Source organism: Mus caroli, chromosome 18, assembly GCF_900094665.2.
Source record: "Mus caroli chromosome 18, CAROLI_EIJ_v1.1, whole genome shotgun sequence".
In the NCBI taxonomy this organism is placed as follows: Eukaryota; Metazoa; Chordata; class Mammalia; order Rodentia; family Muridae; genus Mus; species Mus caroli.
The window spans coordinates 58,065,136-58,084,377 of record NC_034587.1 but is presented as its reverse complement, the minus strand read 5'-3'; the positions used below and the strand labels follow the sequence as shown (position 1 = coordinate 58,084,377).

Genomic DNA, 19,242 nt, shown 5'->3' with positions numbered 1-19,242 from the left:
CTGCATGCTGGGACTACCACACCCAGCACAAATAATCTCTTAAAGAGTTTTGGGACCATAGGGGTCCTCGATTCAGAGTTTTCATCACAGCTGGGTGTCTTAGTCAGGGTTTCTATTCCTGCACAAACATCATGACCAAGAAGCAAGTTGGGGAAGAAAGGGTTTATTCGGCTTACACTTCAATGCTGCTGTTCATCACCAAAGGAAGTCAGGACTGGAACTCAAACAGGTCAAGAAGCAGGAGCTGATGCAGAGGCCATGAAGGGATGTTCTTTACTGGCTTGCTTCCCCTGGCTTGCTCAGCCTGCTCTCTTATAGAACCAAGACTACCAGCCCAGAGATGGCATCACCCACAAGGGGCCTCCCCCCTTGATCACTAATTGAGAAAATGCCTTACAGTTGGATCTCATGGAGGCATTTCCTCAACTGAAGCTCCTTTCTCTGTGATAACTCCAGCTGTATCAAGTTGACACAAAACTAGCCAGTACACTGGGTTCCCTAGGAAACAGACTCTAACCTGGAGCTAGACTAGCCTTCCACAGTTGATCCAGGTTGGGCAATGTGACCACACTTGTCCACCTCAGGCATAGATCCCCCTGAAAAATGCAGAATATCCTGCAGCTGAGGAAACTCCTGAAGGCGATGTCTACTGAATACTGAACACCCCCCCCCCAGTCCTCTGAGTGGTTCATCTGAATATACTCCACAGCTGGGTGTGAAGCCTTCACCTCCATGTGACAGTGTTGTGCTAGAAAAAGCTCTGTTCCTTTAAGGATGGGTAACTTTCCCCTTGAGGTGGGGTCATGCTGTATAGACCAAGACCTCTGAAACTCCTGACCTCCCCCTCTCTCTTTTCCCAGTGCTGGGATTGCCCAAATGTGCTACCACCTAAGATGTATGACCTTTAAAGATGCTGCTTATTCTTGTAAAGATGCATAAACTCTAAAGACTGTGGGGGAGTGAAGCCATGTGTATGGAAATTTTTCATAAATAGCTCGGCTAAGCCATGGGTGGTAGTGAACACAGAGGTCAGTGGATGGAGAGTTTAAAGCAAGCTGGGGCGTCATGGGACTACATGGTGGGAATCAGAAAGGAAGGAAGGAAGGAAGGGAAGGAGGGAGGGAGGAAGTAGAGGGAAGGAGGGAGGGAGGACTAGATGAAGGAGAAAAGGGAGAGAGAAATTGAAAAGGAACGTGAAGACACATGAAGTATACATGACCAGAGCTTGATGTTCAAATCTGGGGTAAGTTTGTGGGTATTTGATGTATAATTCTGTACTTTTGGGAATTAACAAACACTTTTATAATAAAATACTAAGTTTAAAGAGCTTATAAGAATTACAAGCATTATAAGAACAAAAAATTATCAAGTCAGTATATGAAGTCTAGAATATTAGGCTAGACTCGATAGACTTTTTAGAATTAAACACAATCTCTAAGCCCTGTGTGATGGTGCGTGCTTTTAACTCAGAACTCAGGACACAGAGGCAGGTGGAGGCCTGTGAGTTTGAGGCCAGCCCAGAGAGTTCCAGGCCAGCCAGAGCTGTCTAAAACAGAACAGAACAGGACAGGACAGGACAGAACAGAACAGAACAGAACAGAACAGAACAGAACAGAACAGAACAGAACGGAACAGAACCAATGTCTAAGACCATTTGATGATACAGATGCCTGCTGTGTTTGCCACCACTTCCCAGCTCCTGGTTCTTTAACTGTCTAGTGCCCGGATGACCTCCTCCTTCCTGAGGGCTGTGCCCCCTGCCCGCAGCACGGTCAGCTACTGGATGCAACAGGACTTAGATGCAGGTGCACCCCCTGGACTGGGGTTCCCTCCTGGCTGGTTCCCGGAAGCAGCTGTGAAGGACAGGAAAGCACACAGCAGGTCAGAGGAGGCTGCAGCAAACCTGCCTTTGACCCTTTTGGACCAAGTTCAAGGCTTGGCATCTGCAGAGAGCGGATGGGGAGTCAGGAGAAGCAGAGGAACCAGAGGTCCTTCCCCACTGAGAAGCCCCACAAAGTGACTGATGTCAACAGACACCCACGAGACACCTGGGAGCTGTAGGGACTGACTTGGGGGATAGAACTCCCAGGGGACAGTTCCCAGTTTGCTCCAGCCACTTTCATCCAGTCTACTGGTACGGCCAGATCTTGAACTTTTTAAAAAGAAAAGCTGAAAAATCTCTTTTTGTTTGTTAGATCTGGAGAAGTGAGCCGTGGATGGCGAATTCGCCATGAAGAAAAAGCTCCTTGGCTTGCTTAGAATTTATCAGGCCTGGGTTCAACTCCCTGCACTGCTGTTTTCAAAAGGAAGGTGGAAGGCCTCACGCTTACACAAACCTGCTCCTTTTCCCAAAGACACCTCATGGGCTAGCTAAAGCCACCCACAGAGGCAGTGACGTATAAGAGAACCTGGGGAGACAGCAAGGGTGGCCCTGTCTTCAAAGCTGCTCTTTAAAATAACCCCCCAGCCTGCTCATAGAAGAACTGGGGACCAGACAGGGTCTATGCTGAGAACAGAAGGACACATGCCTGGGAAGTCAGGCAGCCCATGGCAGGGACAAGAAGCCAAGTCCTGTGAGGAAACAGAACACACAGCTAGACAGAGATAACTCGGGGAGGAAAGAGGTGGTTGTATCATATGATGCCGTATGATGCCATGTGACCGGAGCCCAGACAAATTCCATCTGAAGCTAGGATCAGTCCTGTGCTCTGGTTCCTTGAAGTCTTGGCTTCTAGTCTCTGCTCCACCCCAACCAACTTCTCTTCCTTTGCCAATCTGTCGCTGTCTCTCCCTATCTCTCTGATTACATTTATTACTTGGGGTGGCACCCCTGCCATAGCCCGTGTGGAGGTCAGAGCACCACTTTTGAGAATCAGTCCTCCCCCTTCCACTTGCTGAGGCAAGGTCTCTTGTTTCTGCTACTCTGTGTACCCCAGGCCTCTGAGCTACCATGCCCCCCACCCCCATCCCGATGTAGAAACGCTGAAGGTGCAGACTGGTTCTGCTCTATCTGGCTATCAGGCCCCACCCCTTTTTGTTATTGGGTTTTGTTTGCTTGTTTTGTTATGTTTTAAGAGAAGGCTGTCCTTAAAATTCAAAGTACTTTTCCTATCTTTAGTCTCCTGAGTGCTGGGATTACAAGTATGTAGCCCTGTGCTTAACTTCACACAACCCCAGCATACCTGGTTACATATGAGTGTGTGTGTGTGTGTGTGTGTGTGTGTGTGTGTGTGTGTAGGGGAGGTGGGTGGATGCACATTCATATGTTTAAGTTCAGATGTTGCATGCCATGGTACACATATAGAAGAAGATCAAAGGACAACTTCAGGTGTCAGTCTTCACCATATTTCAAATAGGGTCTCTTATTCATTATTTGAGGCTAGATGGCCTGTGACCTCTCTCTCTCTCTCTCTCTCTCTCTCTCTCACACACACACACACACACACACACACACACACACACACACACATGGCATCTGACTTTATGTGAGTTCTGGAGATCTGGCCTGAGCCATCTCCTTAGCCTAAACACACACACATACACCACACACACACATACACCACACACACACACCACACACACACACCACACACACACACCACACACACACACACACACACACACACACGTGGGGTGGTTCTGAATTTGCCACTAATAGTTTTCCAAGTCAAATGCACTTTGAGTTCACAGGAGATCTTTCCAACCATATACTGAATAAGGGTGCTGTGAAGGATAGCTAGCCCTCTTTCACTAGTAGTATACAAACCAAACCTCACGGTGGTAAAGCTAGGACTCAAGTGGACAAACAGCTGGAAAGTCAGCTTTTGAAATTCCTTCCAACTAATAATTCCAGGCACAAATGTCTGCAGCCTTAGACTCAGAGTCTACCTTATGTTCAACTACAGGACCCTAGAGTATCTGTCAACCTCTCTCTAGGGGCCAGATTCTGCCACATACTGACTGCATGGCTTGGCCACAATACTTCGCCTCCAGCAGGCTCAGGGCCTCAGGACCTTCCCTCACAAAATGGAGACCACAGTTCAAGCCCGCATGTCCTGCGTGCTGAAAGTGTGCCTGGCCAAGACTCCACCCACCTACCTTGCTTGGCTGCCTGCTGCTTCTGTTTCTCCTCCTCCAGGGCCTTCATCTTGGCTTCGTACTCATCAGCCAGCGCCTTCCATTCCTTGCGGTTGTTAGTGATCCCATCCAGCATGGGTGTAATCTCCTCATGAAATCGGGAGAACTCCTGGGGAGAAGTGCAGAACTACAATGAGCTGGAGAGAGAGGGAAGGACGAAGGGAGGGAGAGAGGGAGCGAGGGAGAGAGAACAAGTCTACTTTATGATCAACTACAGGACCCTAGAACATCCCACAGCCTCTATCTAGGGACCAGATTTTGCCACATACAGACTGCAGGGCTTGGCCATAACATTTGTCTCCAGCAGCAGCAGTGAAACAGGGCCATTGCCCTAGGGCCCTGGATCAAGGTGGAGTCCGCTCTGCCTGGCACTGGAGTAAGCTGCTTCTCATGTCTGCTGACACTAGGAAACCCCTCCATCCCCTGCCTGGAACCTTCCTGTACGGCCATTCCTTCAGGGTGCATTGACAGCCTTAGCTGTCACCCGCTGATCTCACTGATCTCTATTCTTTCACATCCGGAAGTCCCAGGCACCCCAATCTCACTTCATGAGTGTTTCCTCCCATCTGTGGACTTCCTACAGCCGTTCTTTTTGATGGGGTATTCGACCCTTCCACCTTTCCTTGCAGTCCCTATATCCCTAACACTCAGAACCTTTTCTGACCCTGTAGGTAAACTGAGTTCCCACTAGATGTCCCCAAAACCCTCTCTAGTCAATTTCCACTTCCCTGTAATGACTCACTCCCTTTGTGGAGTCTCACTCCCAGAGGCTCACTCCCAGAGGCTAACACCTAGAGATGACAGGAACACTGTGTCATCCCCTTGGTTGGCTCTGAATTAGCACTGGTCTGGTTCCACAGATACTTCATAAATACTCAGTGAATAAAACTGGGTTATTCCTATGATCTCCGGCAACTCTAGGGATTGGATAATACCTTGAGCACAGTACCCTGAAATCTATGGGTCATTTTATCTCCTCGGGCTTCTGAGCCCCGCCCCCAATGTGGGTTGTCTTTCGCTCCTGAGCTTGTGGTGAGAGAGACTGGAGTGCAGATTGATGAAGAAGGTTTGCTGAAGAGAGGAGGGTCCATTGCAGCAGGAGGAGCCAGGCAGGGCTTACTGTGCCCAGAGATGCCTGGGTTGTGTTTTAGGCTCTACCAGAAGCTGTGTGAGTTTAGGATAGTCACTGCCAAAGCTCACTTTCATCTAGATAGAAGGATGGTAATGGCACCTATCCTAGAGTGGTTGGGATTAAGTGGGTAAATATGAAGCTCAGAATCCCCTTTCATAACCCTACTGCAGGCACTGTGAGCAGCGGCCATGCTGTCCTGTTGAGCAGATGGCCCTTGGTCTGTGTGACAACAGAGTTGCTTGTGGAAATCCCTGACCTGGGTGTTAGGTAAGCCAGCTTCAGTCCTGCCCCATAGATGGGTCCAGAGATGCTGGCCCTGTTGCATCCTTTCTGACCTCTGTCTCCTTATATATAATGTGGCCAAAAGAAAAACAATTCACAGGAGTGGAGTCAGGCATGATGATGTAGTGATGCTACACCAGCACCTCAGAGGCTGAGGCAGGAGGATCACGAGTTGGAGATCAGCACGGGCAACATAGCCAGATCAAGTCTCAAAAATGAAGAGGCAGCAGGTAGATAGTGGAGATGGATTAGGCGGTGGTGGGCCTCTCAAGAAGGGACGAGAACTTCCAGAGAAACTGACTTACCTTTTCACAATGACATTGTGTCCATAAAAGCACGCTTAGCCATTTGCCCCAGGAGTATTTATTAAGCAAAGAGAAGGAAAGAACTCCAGGCTTCAGCCGGAGGTACCGTCATTCCCCTCTGTAGATCAATCCCGACAACCAAGTGCCACTGGAGATGAAAATTGTTCTGCAAAGCATCAGGTGATTGCCCCGCTGTCTGCTGGACTCTGAGGAAGCCTACCTTATAGACAAAAGTGCACACAAAGTCGATGAAGCCGACTTGAAGCTTGGGGAGCTCATCCGCCTTGTTTCTGTCCATCATGGGCTGTGGTGGGAGAGAAAGGGTTAATGGCATGGGGCCATAATAGGGATTCATCGGACAGACCCAAGAAACATTCTTGCAAAACAGGAAAGGAGAAGAACTAGGAGTGGTAGGACCAGACTGTGATCACATGTTCAAGGTCACCCTCAACCCATAGTGAGCCTAAAGCCAGCCTGCTTGTGAGTGTGTGAGACTCTGTTTCAGAAATAAAATAAAATAAATAAAATCCTAAACTCACCAAGTTTCCGGATTTGACTAGCAGTTTGGAGGAAATATGGAAGACAGAGGGGAATGTGTTAATGAGCATTCAGAATGTAAGTGACCGAGACAGAGTGTGGGAAACACTAGCCAAACAAACACCCACTGCCTTTAACAATTATGTGGGGGAGAGGGGGAGAGAGAGAAGGAGGGGAGAGAAGAGAAAGGGGGAGTGGAGCTACAGGTGCTGCTGCTTCAGAGGTGGAGCCACACTGTGTTTGGGTTCTGGTTTAGACAAATAAACAGAGAAGACAAGGCGGGACCGGACATGAGGTGCTGTTAAAGTATCACTGCCCATGTTGTCAGTGTGACATGGTGCTGGCTTTAGCTATGTTTTTTATCTATAACCAAATCTTCGCTCTCAGAGATACACGCTCAGTGTTTAGAAAGAAATGGCCATGTCTGGGAGATTCACATAAAATACCCCAGCCAAACGGGTGGGGGTTGGGGTGGGGATGCACTGAGCAGAATAGGTAAACTGGCTTTGCTAACTGTTGACTCTGGCTGATGGGACTGAGAGGTCACTAACTAGTCAGCCAACGTTCCAAAATGTTAAAAGAACAAAGACAAAAGAAGATGGTGGTGGCACTGAGACCAAAGTAGATTATGACTGCTCGGCTCAAGAGGTTTCAGAGGTGAATATTAGCAAGTGGCCTAGAGAGCATTCTTTATGATATTTTGGCAAGGAATGTGGTTGTTCTCCTACTCTTCCCACCCCCAACCCACCCTCTCCACCCCCACCCCCACCCCTCAAGTCCTTAAAATCTGCCTAAGGCAAGAGAAGAGAAGAGGAGAGAAGAGAAGAGAAGAGAAGAGAAGAGAAGAGAAGAGAAGAGAAGAGAAGAGAAGAGAAGAGAAGAGAAGAGAAGAGAAAGGAGGGAAGACACAGATGCTTGGGGCTCTCCCCTTGGGGCTCTCCATGTTCTTTTTCACATTCCATCTGTTCCACCTGTCCTGCCTTTCCCTCTCCCTGGACTCCCACTTGAAGGCTAAGGTGGTGACCTGTGAGCCCTCAGCACTCCCTGTTCAGCCTGTTTCCCATCCCTGGTTTGTCTGTTTTACCCCTCCTCCAGGAGCGGCTTCTTAGCTTCACCCTCAGGCCTTTGGGGACAGTTCCTAACTGTCAGAAGCCAGCTGACTGGCCCAACCAAGTCAGCTCTCGGGTGGTGAGATAAGTTCCCAGATAGACAAGCTTCCTCTAGCTGGCTCTGTGCAGTTAGTTAGAAGGAAGCCAGGGTAAGTGGCCCCTGTTCCTCTGTCTCTGAAAGAGCATCAGTTTGGTATCCACTGGTCAGGCTCTACCTAGCTGAGAACCCACATGCTGACAGCAAGGCTCTCAAACGGCAGAGAGGTAGGGAAATAATTGTAGAGCACATATCTCTGCCCCACCCCCGTTTCTGTCCTCAAAGAATGAGGTTGAGGGCTGTCTAGAAACCATGTGCCATCTCAGAGAGCCACTGTGCTAGTAAAAGATCATCCCTAAGTAAGGTCGCACCGCCCTGTGTCATTGGTCACACCTCTGGGGCAGGAAGAAATGGTACTCTCTTGACATCCAGCTGACACACCCTCCTACTTACAATGGGATTTTGCTGCAGCACTGTGCGCTCCAGGTCACCTTGCTCCCAGAATTCAGCAGCCACCAGCAGAGCCACCTGCAATGGATGGACCCGATCACATACATACATACATACATACATACACACACATGCACAGCCCAACACCCTACCCCTACTCCCACTTCACTTGTGTTTCAAGCTCAGCCAAAGAGGAAACCCTGGTACTCCCACTCATCACTGGAGAGCCGGAGGGCTGAGAGCCTCAATAACTGTGGTCAGCAGTACTGAACTCCCTCTGCCAGGACAGGAAAAGTCCATACCTTGCTCTGTACCTCCCAGGGTTTGGTGATGGCTGAGAGATCACAGGCGGTCATCATCATGGCCCTGGGGCAAAGAGAATACTCTTAGTCCAGAGCCATTTAAAGCTACAACTCAGTTAATTCAATTCCCCTCCCTTTTCTCTGCCTGCTTCCCAGTAGGTAACTCCACCATTTTGTGAGCCCTTGCTCATTCTTCCCATTGTATCTGGAGTTTCGAGTCAGGGGTTGAGTCCTGCCTCTGTATATAATCAGAGGTTTGCCATTGGGCTCAGCTCTCTAAGCCTCTGCTTTCCTGTCTATAATGACAGTCATGCTTCCCTGGTAGATTAGACACAAGGCTAAGTAAGACAATGAACATGAAATGTAGCCCAGACATGGAGTGTGTGCAGTGAACTCGCTGGGTATCCATTCCTGTTGCGATCAAGCTGGGCCCTTACTCTATATCATATAAACTGCTTTCTCAGGCTGTGCCTTGCCCTGAGTGACTCCATTTTACTGAAGAGACAGGAGTCTGCACTTTGCTGGACACACAAACATCACTTCCTATCTAGCACCACACATACGATACAGATTGATGGTTTATTTCCCCAAAGTAAAAAAGGTGTCAGGTTGAAGAGATGGCTCAGCCATGAGAACACTTGCCTTGTAAGCATAAGGACCTTCGTGTTGATCTCCTGCACCCGTGCACCAAGCCTTATAAGCCAAGCCCTGGAGGCAAGGGAGTGGGGAGCCCTTGGACTCACTGGCCAGCCAGATAGTCAACGGGGAGCCTTGGGTTCAGTGAATGATCCTGTCTCACACTGATAGGAAGGCAGGTCATGAATTCCTACACAGTGGGTACAGCAGAGAGTAGAGGACTGGGGCAGGGAAGAACTGGGGCCACCGAGGGAAGAGAATGAGAAAACACTCCAGTCAGCTGTCCTGGGCTTCAAGGATCTGCTGGCTAATCTTAGGTCTCCTTGACATACAGACTAGAGTTATTTGAAAGGAGGGAACCTCAAGTGAGAAAATGCTCCATACGATCCAGCTGTAAGGCATTTTCTTACTCAGCGATTGATGGAGGAAGGCCCAGCCCATTGTGGGTGGTTCCACCCCTGGGCTGACTGTCCTGGGTTCTCCAAGAAAGAAGGCTGAGCAAGGCAAGGGAAGCAAGCCAGTAAGCAACACCACCCCCCCCACCCCACCCTACTATGACCTTTGCATCAGCTCCTGCCTCCAGGTTCCAGCCCTGCTTAACGTCCTGTCCTGACTTCCTTCAATGATGAACAGTGATATAGAAATGTAAGTCAAATAAACCCTTTCTCCCCAACTTGCTTTTTGGTCGTGGTGTTTTATCGAAGCAATAGAACTAAAGCAGAGGGTAAGGCCCATGTTGGGGCTGCACACGATATGGGATCAGTAAGGGAGGGAGATATGCCAGAGCTGTGTTATAGGAAGGAACCCCAACCCCCAAAAATAGGCAAAAAGGCTTGCCTGTATCCATTGCCGATGCAGATGAAGCATAAGAAACAGGGTCAACCTGACCCTGATGGAAGGGCAGGGCTTGGAGGGCAACAGTGGGGAAAGGCTGGACTTTGAACCAAATTCTGCTTAGATATTTTTAGAAGACAATTTTCTGTATGTTTTGGTTTGTGGGTCTGAGTTTATACATGCCCTTGTATACACATGTACGTGTGTCAGCAGACACATCTGTGTGTTCGTGTGGAGGGCAGAGTCCTGGGTCAGATGCCTTCCCCAGTTGCTTCTCCACTTTATTTTTTGAGACAGGGTGTCTTCCTGAACCTGAGCTTAATTCAGCTATGCTGGCTGGCCAGAAAGCCTCAGGGTTCTTCCTATCTGTACCTCCCGAAATCTAGGGGTACAGGAGTGTACTTCCAGAGCTTGTTTTTTTAACACAAATGTTAGAGATCTGAACGCATGTTTTTGGGCTTGCATAACAAGCACTTTACTGTGATCTGAGCTATCTCCCTAGTCTCAAAGTTGACTTTTATAACTAGTTACCTGTATATTGGAACATTTTATATCAGCTGGTCCAAGAGGCCACGTGGGTCGCTCATAAAACATTAACAAGCTTAAATAATATCTTTAATTATATAATGTGGCATGTGATTTTTAGTGGGTGAGTTTTAAGAGGCTAAGCTTCCAGAAATGCTGTTTCATAGAAACGTCTCAAGGCTTTATAGTAACTTCTGTGCCCTCTGTTTAATGTTAGGTGTGTGCACATGTAAACGGAACAGTCAGCTATGCATACAAGAGTCACCACCTCCCTGGCACTTGTCATTGTCCCCAGGTTAAAACCACAGGTGTGGCCTCAGGGGAGTACAGGATATTTGATTTACTTGGCTAAAAGATCACATGGAAACATTCCTGGAGGCTGGGGAAACACACCCATGTGTGTTATAGACAGACTTGGTGTGTGCGCGTGCTGGAAAAAGGCCTTGGAGCCCCAGAATAACTAATCCAAACCTCACTCCCTAAAGACAAGGCATGGCTATCCCCTACCACCATCCCTGATGTGTCCTAGGGTCCCAGGTACTCTGTGAGGCCTGGGGGATTCAGGGTGGCCCAGATGAAGCTCATGTTCATTCCAGGAACACAGAGAAGAAAGAGCACTCATATGGCAATATGCTAAGGACAGTAAAGTACAAGGCAGGGAAGAAAACAGGGAGGGGAGGGAGGGGAGGGGAGGGGAGGGGAGGGGGAGGACCTATAAGTGAGAGCAACTGGTCCTGCCTGGGCCAAGAGATAACAGTAGAATGTGGCACGAGGTAGGCATAGGAGCTCTCTGCTATGAACCAAATGCTGTGTTCCCCCAAATCCATACATTGAAGCCTTAACCTCAATGTAATGGTGTTAGGAAGTAAAGCCCTTTTAGCAACCAATTCATGTTAGAGCGGACTATGATGTCCTCATTAACTTGGTAAAGATGGCAGAGGGAAGACCCAGCACCAAAGTCCTGGTAACAGGAAGCCTGGTGGCATTCTGAAGGCTGGGGCATGGGAGGAAGAACCTCAGGAACCCCTTGGGAGCCTTGTTAAGAGAAACCAAATCAGGCTGGGCAAGGTGGTGCACAACTTTAATCCCAGGACGGATCTCTAAGTTTGAGGTTAGCCTGGTCTACAGAGGGAGTTCCAGGACAGCCAGGGCTACACAAAGAAACTCTGGAGAGAGAGAGAGAGAGAGAGAGAGAGAGAGAGAGAGAGAGAGAGAGAGAACCCTAGATGATGCATGGGTACAGACCTTGCAGCATGAGGGATGGGGAGAGGTACAGAGCTGCATCCCCCAAGTACAGGAAGATTTGAACGGACAAAGGACAAGATCAGATTTGCACACCACAGAGGTTTTGTTGTTGAGCTCTGCACCCCGGAGCTCAGGAAGGAAACCATGAAGGAATAAGCGGGGAGGAGGACGAAATCATCAGGAAAATGCCCAGGGGGTAACAGCAGTTGAAAAGTAAACTCAGCTGGTGGAAGATGTAGGCACGCACCTAGATAGACCAGAGTGAAGGAGGACGTGTGTACAAGAAATCCCAGGAGGATCTTGAGGGCTCAGGAACCCATGCCCGAGCCTCTTGTTGGGCCAAAGTCACTCAGGGAGAAGGGATTGGAGTTTCGTGCTTCCCCCCCAGGGCTTTGGAATCAGACCCAGGGGAATCCCGCCCGTCCATCTTCACTTGGCTTGCAATGGCAAGAACAAGATGCCTAAGGTATGTATGTCTTCTAGATCAGTATGTAAAATGAGACAGCCGTACCAGGTTAGAACCAGCGGAATTCTGGCTTTGTGGGTTAAAAGGAATTCAGTCATTTCACGAGGTCGTTCCTCCTGAGAGGTATTAGGGCAAGCACAAAGCACAGTTTTTAATTGTGCCCGTTGTCCTCAGCTTCTCATCATGTTATCAAATTACCATTCAGGAGGGCAGCTGCTTGAAGAGTTCAGCTTCCTCAAGGGCAGCTGAGTTGCTCTTACCCGGTCCATCCACAAGGCCTTCTAGAACTTGGCTGTGAAGCCCAGCAGCCTTCTTCCTGCCCTCTGGCTGACTTTCATGAGAAAGCATTCCTGCCCTCCAATTTCCAGAACTCTGTAGAACGCTGGCTCAGACCCTCCCTGGGAGGCCTTTCAGCAGCATGAGAATAGAGTCACCAGGTAAGTCACTTTTCTGTCTCTCTGGATCTCTCTTTTCTCCTTTGTAAACACTAGACCAAGAGTTGATCGACTTTGTGCAAGGGTCCTAGGGATGGTCGTTTTAGGTTTTGCATTAGACGTGGTCTCTAGTGTATCTCTCTGTTCAGCTCCATCTGTGATGCAGGAGCAGCCATACATAATAAGAGAGTAGGGTGTGCTGGCTAGTCTTAGGTCAATTTGACACATGCTAGAGTTATCTGAAAGGAAGGAACCACAATTGAGAAAATGCTCCATAAGAGCTAGCTGTAAGACATTTCTTAATTAATTTTCTTAATTAGATGAGGAAGGGCCCAGCCTGTTATGGGTGGTGTCATTCCTGGGCTGGTAGTCCTGGGGTATACAAGAAGGCAGACTGAGCAAGCCACAAGGAGCAATCCAGTAAGCAGCACCCCTCCATGGATTCTGCATCAGTTCCTGCCGCCTGCTTTACTTCCTGCTCTGACTTCTTTTTAATGCTAAAGATTCACATATTTTTTGAAGTTTATGAAAAATACTTTAATTTTTAAACTGTTTTTGACAGAAGAAAACCAGATGTGGTGATTCATGCCTATAATCCCAACCCTCGGGAGACCAAGGCAGGAGGACTGCTGTGACTTCCAGGCCAGCAGAGGTTATGAAGACAGCCCCAATAAATCAATCAATAAAGTCAGAAGTAAAAGGAAATGATGATAAATTTTCCAAGTTTATCTTTCTACCAATAAAGTCATAAGATATCATTTGTATTTATTTGCTAACTAATTTATTGATTAATTTTTTATGGAGGAAGGCGCCATAAAGGCAAAAGAACCCACAGCCCATAAAGTCGGAATGTAGCTCTCCATAAAAGGATCAAATTTTATTTATGGCCATAGAAGATTTAGTTTCTTTTGGTGTGAAATGATATTTTTAAAATTTCCCTTTAACCACTTAAAAATATAAGCAGCACCAGGCATGGTGGCACACACCTTTCATCCCAGCACTTGTAAGATTTGGGAAAACAGATCTCTCCTGTACTCAAGTACAAAAATCAGCATTTGAACAATACAAAGACAATCCTTAAACAGTGCACAAAAGATTAGCCCAAGAATTTTCTTAGTCTTTATTTACATTCAAAAGTCTTCAGGGAAATGACTCAGTGATTAAGAGTATTCACTACTCTTCCAGAAGATCTGGGCTCAGTTCCTAGAACCGACCTCGGGACTTAAAAACCGCCTGTAACTCCAGTTTCAGGCAATCTGATGCCCTCTTCTGGAGAGCAAAAAACCCACACATAAAATAAAAAATTTAAAATAAATAAATAAATAAATAACAAAACAAAACCTAATTACGTAGGGCAACACAAGAGCCAGGCCAGGATCTGACACAGCAATATGGCTCAGGACACAGCAAGGAATTCAGTGTGGATCTCAGACCNCAGGAAGCTCACACCATGAGCACCTTTAAGACAATCAAAGCACAGAAACTCAGTGCTGACGGTTTCCTTTTGTTGAACCCAAACTCTGCAGACCAAGAGATCTTGGAAATAAACGTTTACAGAGCCATTATAGAGACTAGCCAGAAAAAGAAAGAGCCAGGTCCTGGGGGGAAATCTTGCAGCTGCAGGGTGGTGGCAATTAGAAGATGCCCCCAGTACATTAGCTTTCCTACGCTTTGGGAAAGAAGGTGCAATAACCTACCCTGGCTGCCGGCGGGGAGATCTGGGATAAGAGGATGCTGGGTAGATGTGTTTGTTGCTTCTCAGTGATTGGGATCCTGGGCAGAATGAGATAGCACACTGGTGGTTTTGCTTATGGTTTGGAGGCAAGTTTTTACCATATGTTTAGAAAGGTGAAGTCTGGCCTTCCTATTGGTTGGTTGTTGTTGTTTTGGTGTAAATTGTTAGCCAAATAGTATCTTGTCATCTCTCCTCTCCCTGCCTTCTAACTAACTTTCAGACGTCTCAGACTTTTCCCTCCTCTCAGATCAACTCTGAGCTAACACTTAGCACCTGCAGTTAGTGCTGACTCGGTGGATTTTTTCATCTCACAGACAGCCCTCTCTTCTGGATGTTGTGCCCTACATTAGTCCCTCTTCTGTCTGATCTGGCTTTAACCAGTCATGGGGATTCATAACATCCCTTCGGGTTCAACAAAACTCAGGAAACACATTGCTCACGCCTGTTATGTGTCACACCAGCTGAGAAATGCAGATGAAAGAGAAGCAGAGAAGGGCTGGTGGTAGGGAAGTCCTCTTAGGACATACAAATCTCCCAGGACCTCCAAGTGGTCGTTAATCCAGAAGGTCTCCGAACTCCCATGTTTAAACCATGTTATGAAGATTTTATCTTGTAGGCATCATGAGTGAAACCCTGTGTCACTTGTAATTAACTTGATCCATGTGTTCCCCACCTCCATAGAGGGTAGAAATGAGGCTGTAAGTCCCAAGCTTCTTATTACAGGATCTCCCATTATAAGCAAGCCCCCATTCTGAAACTAAGTTCTTGCCAAGAGTGACCTTAGTAGAACAGAAGATACCATTAGCACTCAGGAAAACCCAAGACTCTTAGGCGCTCCCTGTGAGGAACCAGGGACAAAGACCAAATCCATATGTCATTATTTTACATGAAATATGCCCCCCAAGCTCCACGTACCCAAACCATGCTGTAAAGCATTCCATATACCCCCAACTCAGCTCCAAGAGAATCCAAAAAATAACACTATCATCATCCCCATTGAGCTACAGAGGAAACTGAGGCACGGGGTGGTGAAGTAACCTAAGGTCACACCGCCAATAAGAAAGAGTCAAGACTCAAACCCAGACTGGCTGGTACTAAGGCGCTAATTGTGTAACTGCCCCACTCTACCCGGGTAAGAAGTGGTTCTGATGAGAGAAGGAGAAGCCAACAGACAACTCAGATTGCCTCACAGCCATCTTCTTGGCCAGGGAGACTCCTGCCCCTTGGCATGCCTGCCACCATCTGAAATCATGCTGATAGTCTCAGCTGAGGTGAGAAGTCTGCTACGGGCATCTGGTAGATAAAGCCCATAGGACGCAAGACAAGCCCACATCAAAAGCTAATTTCCCCCCACGTCAGTGGTGCTGAGGTTGTCAAGGCCAACTTTCTGTGTCCTCCGACCATGTTCGCTGAAGGTCTCCTTAAATAGTTTTGAAAACTGTGAACCTTTTGAACACTTGAAACTATTTCATCATAGGTTCAAATATCTGCAAGGATCTAGTTGGCCATGCATCACAAATACTGACAGCCAAAGGAAAGTATTACTTCACTCTTCAAAACCCAAAGGAATCCGAAGAGTGTAGTAACTCGGTATCAACCATCATCATCTATGACAGAAAAAACAAACAAGTTTCTCTCCTTAAACTTGTATTTCCACTTGACCTCTGCAGAACTGTATCCTAACACTGTATATATGTGTGTGTGTGTGTGTGTGTATACGTATATACAGATTAAAAAACATATCCATGTATATATATATATATATATATATATACATGAACTGTATATATATATGTATACATATATATTATATATATGTATATATTATATGTGTATATATATATATGTATACATATGTATACATATATATATACATGGATATGTTTTTTAATCTGTGTACATATGTACACATTTCAGTCTTTCCTGGCCACCCTTTCATACTACAGTAACCAAATATCTTGATTAGTTTCAGTTATTTCTGATTTTTTTTCCCCCACTGACCATAAGCCTTCAAGTGTTAATTTTCCCCCTTTGGATTAAGTCTTACAATTAGTCCAAAGAACAAAATATATTATCTATTTTAATAAATAATTATTTCATACTCAAAGTAATTGATTTTGGAACTTCATCTCAGGGAGAAAAGGTAGAATTTTTAAGGTCAGATAATAGCTGAACATTTCTGACTGCTAGACTGATAAAAATCAGCATCTGGGGCTGGAGAGATGGCTCAGTGGTTAAGAGCACTGACTGCTCTTTCAGAGGTCCTGAGTTCAATTTCCAGCACCCACATGGTGGCTCACAACCATCTGGAATGGGATCCGATGCCCTCTTCTGGTGTGTCTGATGACAGCTACAGTGTACTCATATACATAAAATAAATAAATATTTTTTAAAAATCAGCACCTGTTTTATGTGGCACTTTCCATTTTTATGAATGCCCTGGAGGTGGAAGGAGTTTCATGACAAGTCACCCATTCTTTGAATTTTTCTGGAAAGTTATCCTGTGATCGTTAACCGGGTGATCCATCTGTTGACAGTTCAATTACGTACTCCTTCCATTTTGTTGTAAGCCAATGCTAGAGTCTTAATGCCTTCCATTTCTGGGATGCCTGCCATGAAGAGAGACCAGAAGCCTCTCAGAGGACTATTAATTACATCCCTGGCATTTCTTCAGGAGCACCACATTCACCCAAGATACTGAAAACGGGCAGGTACATTAAAACATTATTAATTCTAATACATCTTTTCCAGTGTTATATTTTTATAAAGGGATTTTATCTTATAGCAAGTTTCAATATTGCTTTCAACTTAACTTTGAAGCTTCGTATTTAACTCATTTAATTTATGGAAACGTATGCTGCTGCGTGATGTCACTAGGAATCACAGGTTTGTGCCATCCACTAAAGCAACCGAATCAGACCTGTATCTTTTCAATTCAATAAGCACATTAGAATGTATCCCAGTGATGTCTCTTTAGCCCTTCATTTGTATTTTTCCCCTCTTGTTTTTCTCATTTATTTTTAATTCTAAGGAAAGTAGAGACAGACGTGCAGGTATAGAGAGTAGGTGGATGGACAGTTGGATGGATGGATGGATAGACAGACAAATAGTGTTATGGCCTGGATCTTTTTTGTTGTTGTTGTTGTATCTATCTTTTTTTTTTTCTTCTGTTCTCATTATCACAGACCATCACAGGATCAATGTTGTTTTTCTTATTTGTATCTTTCCTTCATTATACAAGGTTCATAAAATGCCATTACATTGGTTTGCCTTCCCCAAAACATCAGTATTCTCTACTCCCCAAATGTTTATAAATAGCATGGTTACTGTAAGACATGAAAAGTTGATGCCCATGTCTCTCATTCTTCCTTCTTCCTTTGTTGGCTACATTTGAAATCAGGCCAGGAAAGAAGCCATACAGCACTTAGTCAGCTTCTTTGAATATCTGACCAACTGACTCTGGTGATGGTCACTTTGAACACCCAGGGCACCTTGACCACATCCATGCAGACTGGACAAAGGCAACTGATTCCAAGTCTGAGCAGGTGGCTACCAATGCAGTGTGAGGCCAGTTATTCTGTTTGCTTCTTCTGTTCTCTGTTCTCTGTTCTGAGATTATGGCCTGGATCTTGAATACCCCCTAAAGGCTCATGAGCCTAGGCTTGGTCTCTAATCCACAGCACTCTGGTTAGTGTGCCCCACTTACACAAGTGTGGATATGGTGGATAGGAAGTGGTGGTTGGGCGGGCAGGCAGGCAGGCAGACAGACAGACAGACAAACAGTGCAATTGGCAGTAGTGTAACTCAAAAGAGTCCTTACCTAATGTCATGAGGTTTGATCCCTTTATCAATTTATATATATATATATATATATATATATATATATATATCCTTCCTAAGGATGCCCTTTGATCTAATAACATGGTCCCTAAACAATGGCACACGCTGAAGAAAGTTATGGTTGCTTATTGGGACATACCTTGATTTTGCCTATGTTAAGTAACCAAGAACAAAATCCTCCATTTCTAATGCTTTGTTTTGCTTTTTAAGATATTGCGTATAATGGTGTATAATATGGAATGTATTTGGCCTTTGTCCTCAGGTCTTTGCACACAGCTCCTCAAGTCTTTAAATTTTCTAATAAGAGTGTCTGGTTTGCAATGAGCTCCTTCTGATTATACCTTATACTCTGCCAGTGAGGTGGCTTAAGACGGGACCTCTAGATAGCCTTGGATTGGAGTCAATAACCAACCAGGAGGACCAAGTGATTTAAGGAGTCAATGTGTTATCTCTGTTCACTGACTCCAGGGAAGACTGACTAGAGATTGAACTGTAGCAAAACTTTGAACCCAGGGGTAATGCTACATGGCTTTAATCTCAGCTCTCTAGAGGCAGGGGCAGGTAGCTTCTGTGAGTTCCTGCAGAGCCAGCTTAATCTGAATAGCGAGTTCCAGGCCAGCCAGGGCTACATAGTGAGACTCCTGTCTCAGAAAAATAACAATAACAACAAAAACAAACAACCAAAAAAGCCTTTTGAACCAGCTACAGGATGGGCTACTAGGCTTGTGGTCACCTGTATGCCGAGAGGGTCCCTGCCTCCAGACTATTCCTATGTCACCTCCATCTGGTTGTCTATCTGCAGCCATCCCATCCATACTGGCAAATGTTAAGTGAGGTATTTCCCGAGTTCTATGAGCCATTATGGAAAACGATAGAAATTAAGGAGGAAGTCATGAGGATGCCTGACTCATGTGTCTGTAAGAAACGTGAGAAGCCCAGACATGAGAGACAAGGCAGAAACAAGGAAGGAGAATATTCCAGGGGAGCAATTGGTTAGTGTGCCCCACTTACACAGAAAGGAAGGCAGGGGGAGGGTGTAGCTCTGCCGTGGGGGACTTAGGTCAGCATGTGCCAAGACGACCCCGGTTTTCATCTTCAGCAGAGAGGGGTGGAGAGGGGGAGAGAGGGGGGGGGAGAGAGAGGGAGAGAGAGAGACAGACAGAGATAGACAGACAGAGAGAGAGAGAGAGGGAGAGAGAGAGGGAGAGGGGGAGAGAGAGAGAGGGAGAGAGAGAG

General features: G+C 46.3%; 1 protein-coding gene across 2 annotated transcripts in view; it reads right to left on the bottom strand.

Moving 5' to 3' along the window:
- Positions 1-1,211: 1,211 nt before the first annotated feature.
- Pde6a (phosphodiesterase 6A) overlaps positions 1,212-19,242 on the bottom strand; it is a 66,759-nt gene continuing 48,728 nt past the window's right edge. Inside the window, exons 18-22 of one of the 2 annotated variants that reach the window (XM_021150535.1) lie at positions 8,292-8,355; positions 7,993-8,067; positions 6,077-6,160; positions 4,099-4,246; positions 1,212-1,853 (exon numbers count right to left, since the gene is read on the bottom strand). In XM_021150535.1, the coding sequence (XP_021006194.1) occupies positions 1,777-1,853; positions 4,099-4,246; positions 6,077-6,160; positions 7,993-8,067; positions 8,292-8,355 (448 nt within the window). In that variant the 3' untranslated portion in view covers positions 1,212-1,776. The remainder of the gene's footprint in view (positions 1,854-4,098; positions 4,247-6,076; positions 6,161-7,992; positions 8,068-8,291; positions 8,356-19,242) is intronic. The other variant, XM_029471997.1, reaches the window with a different exon arrangement.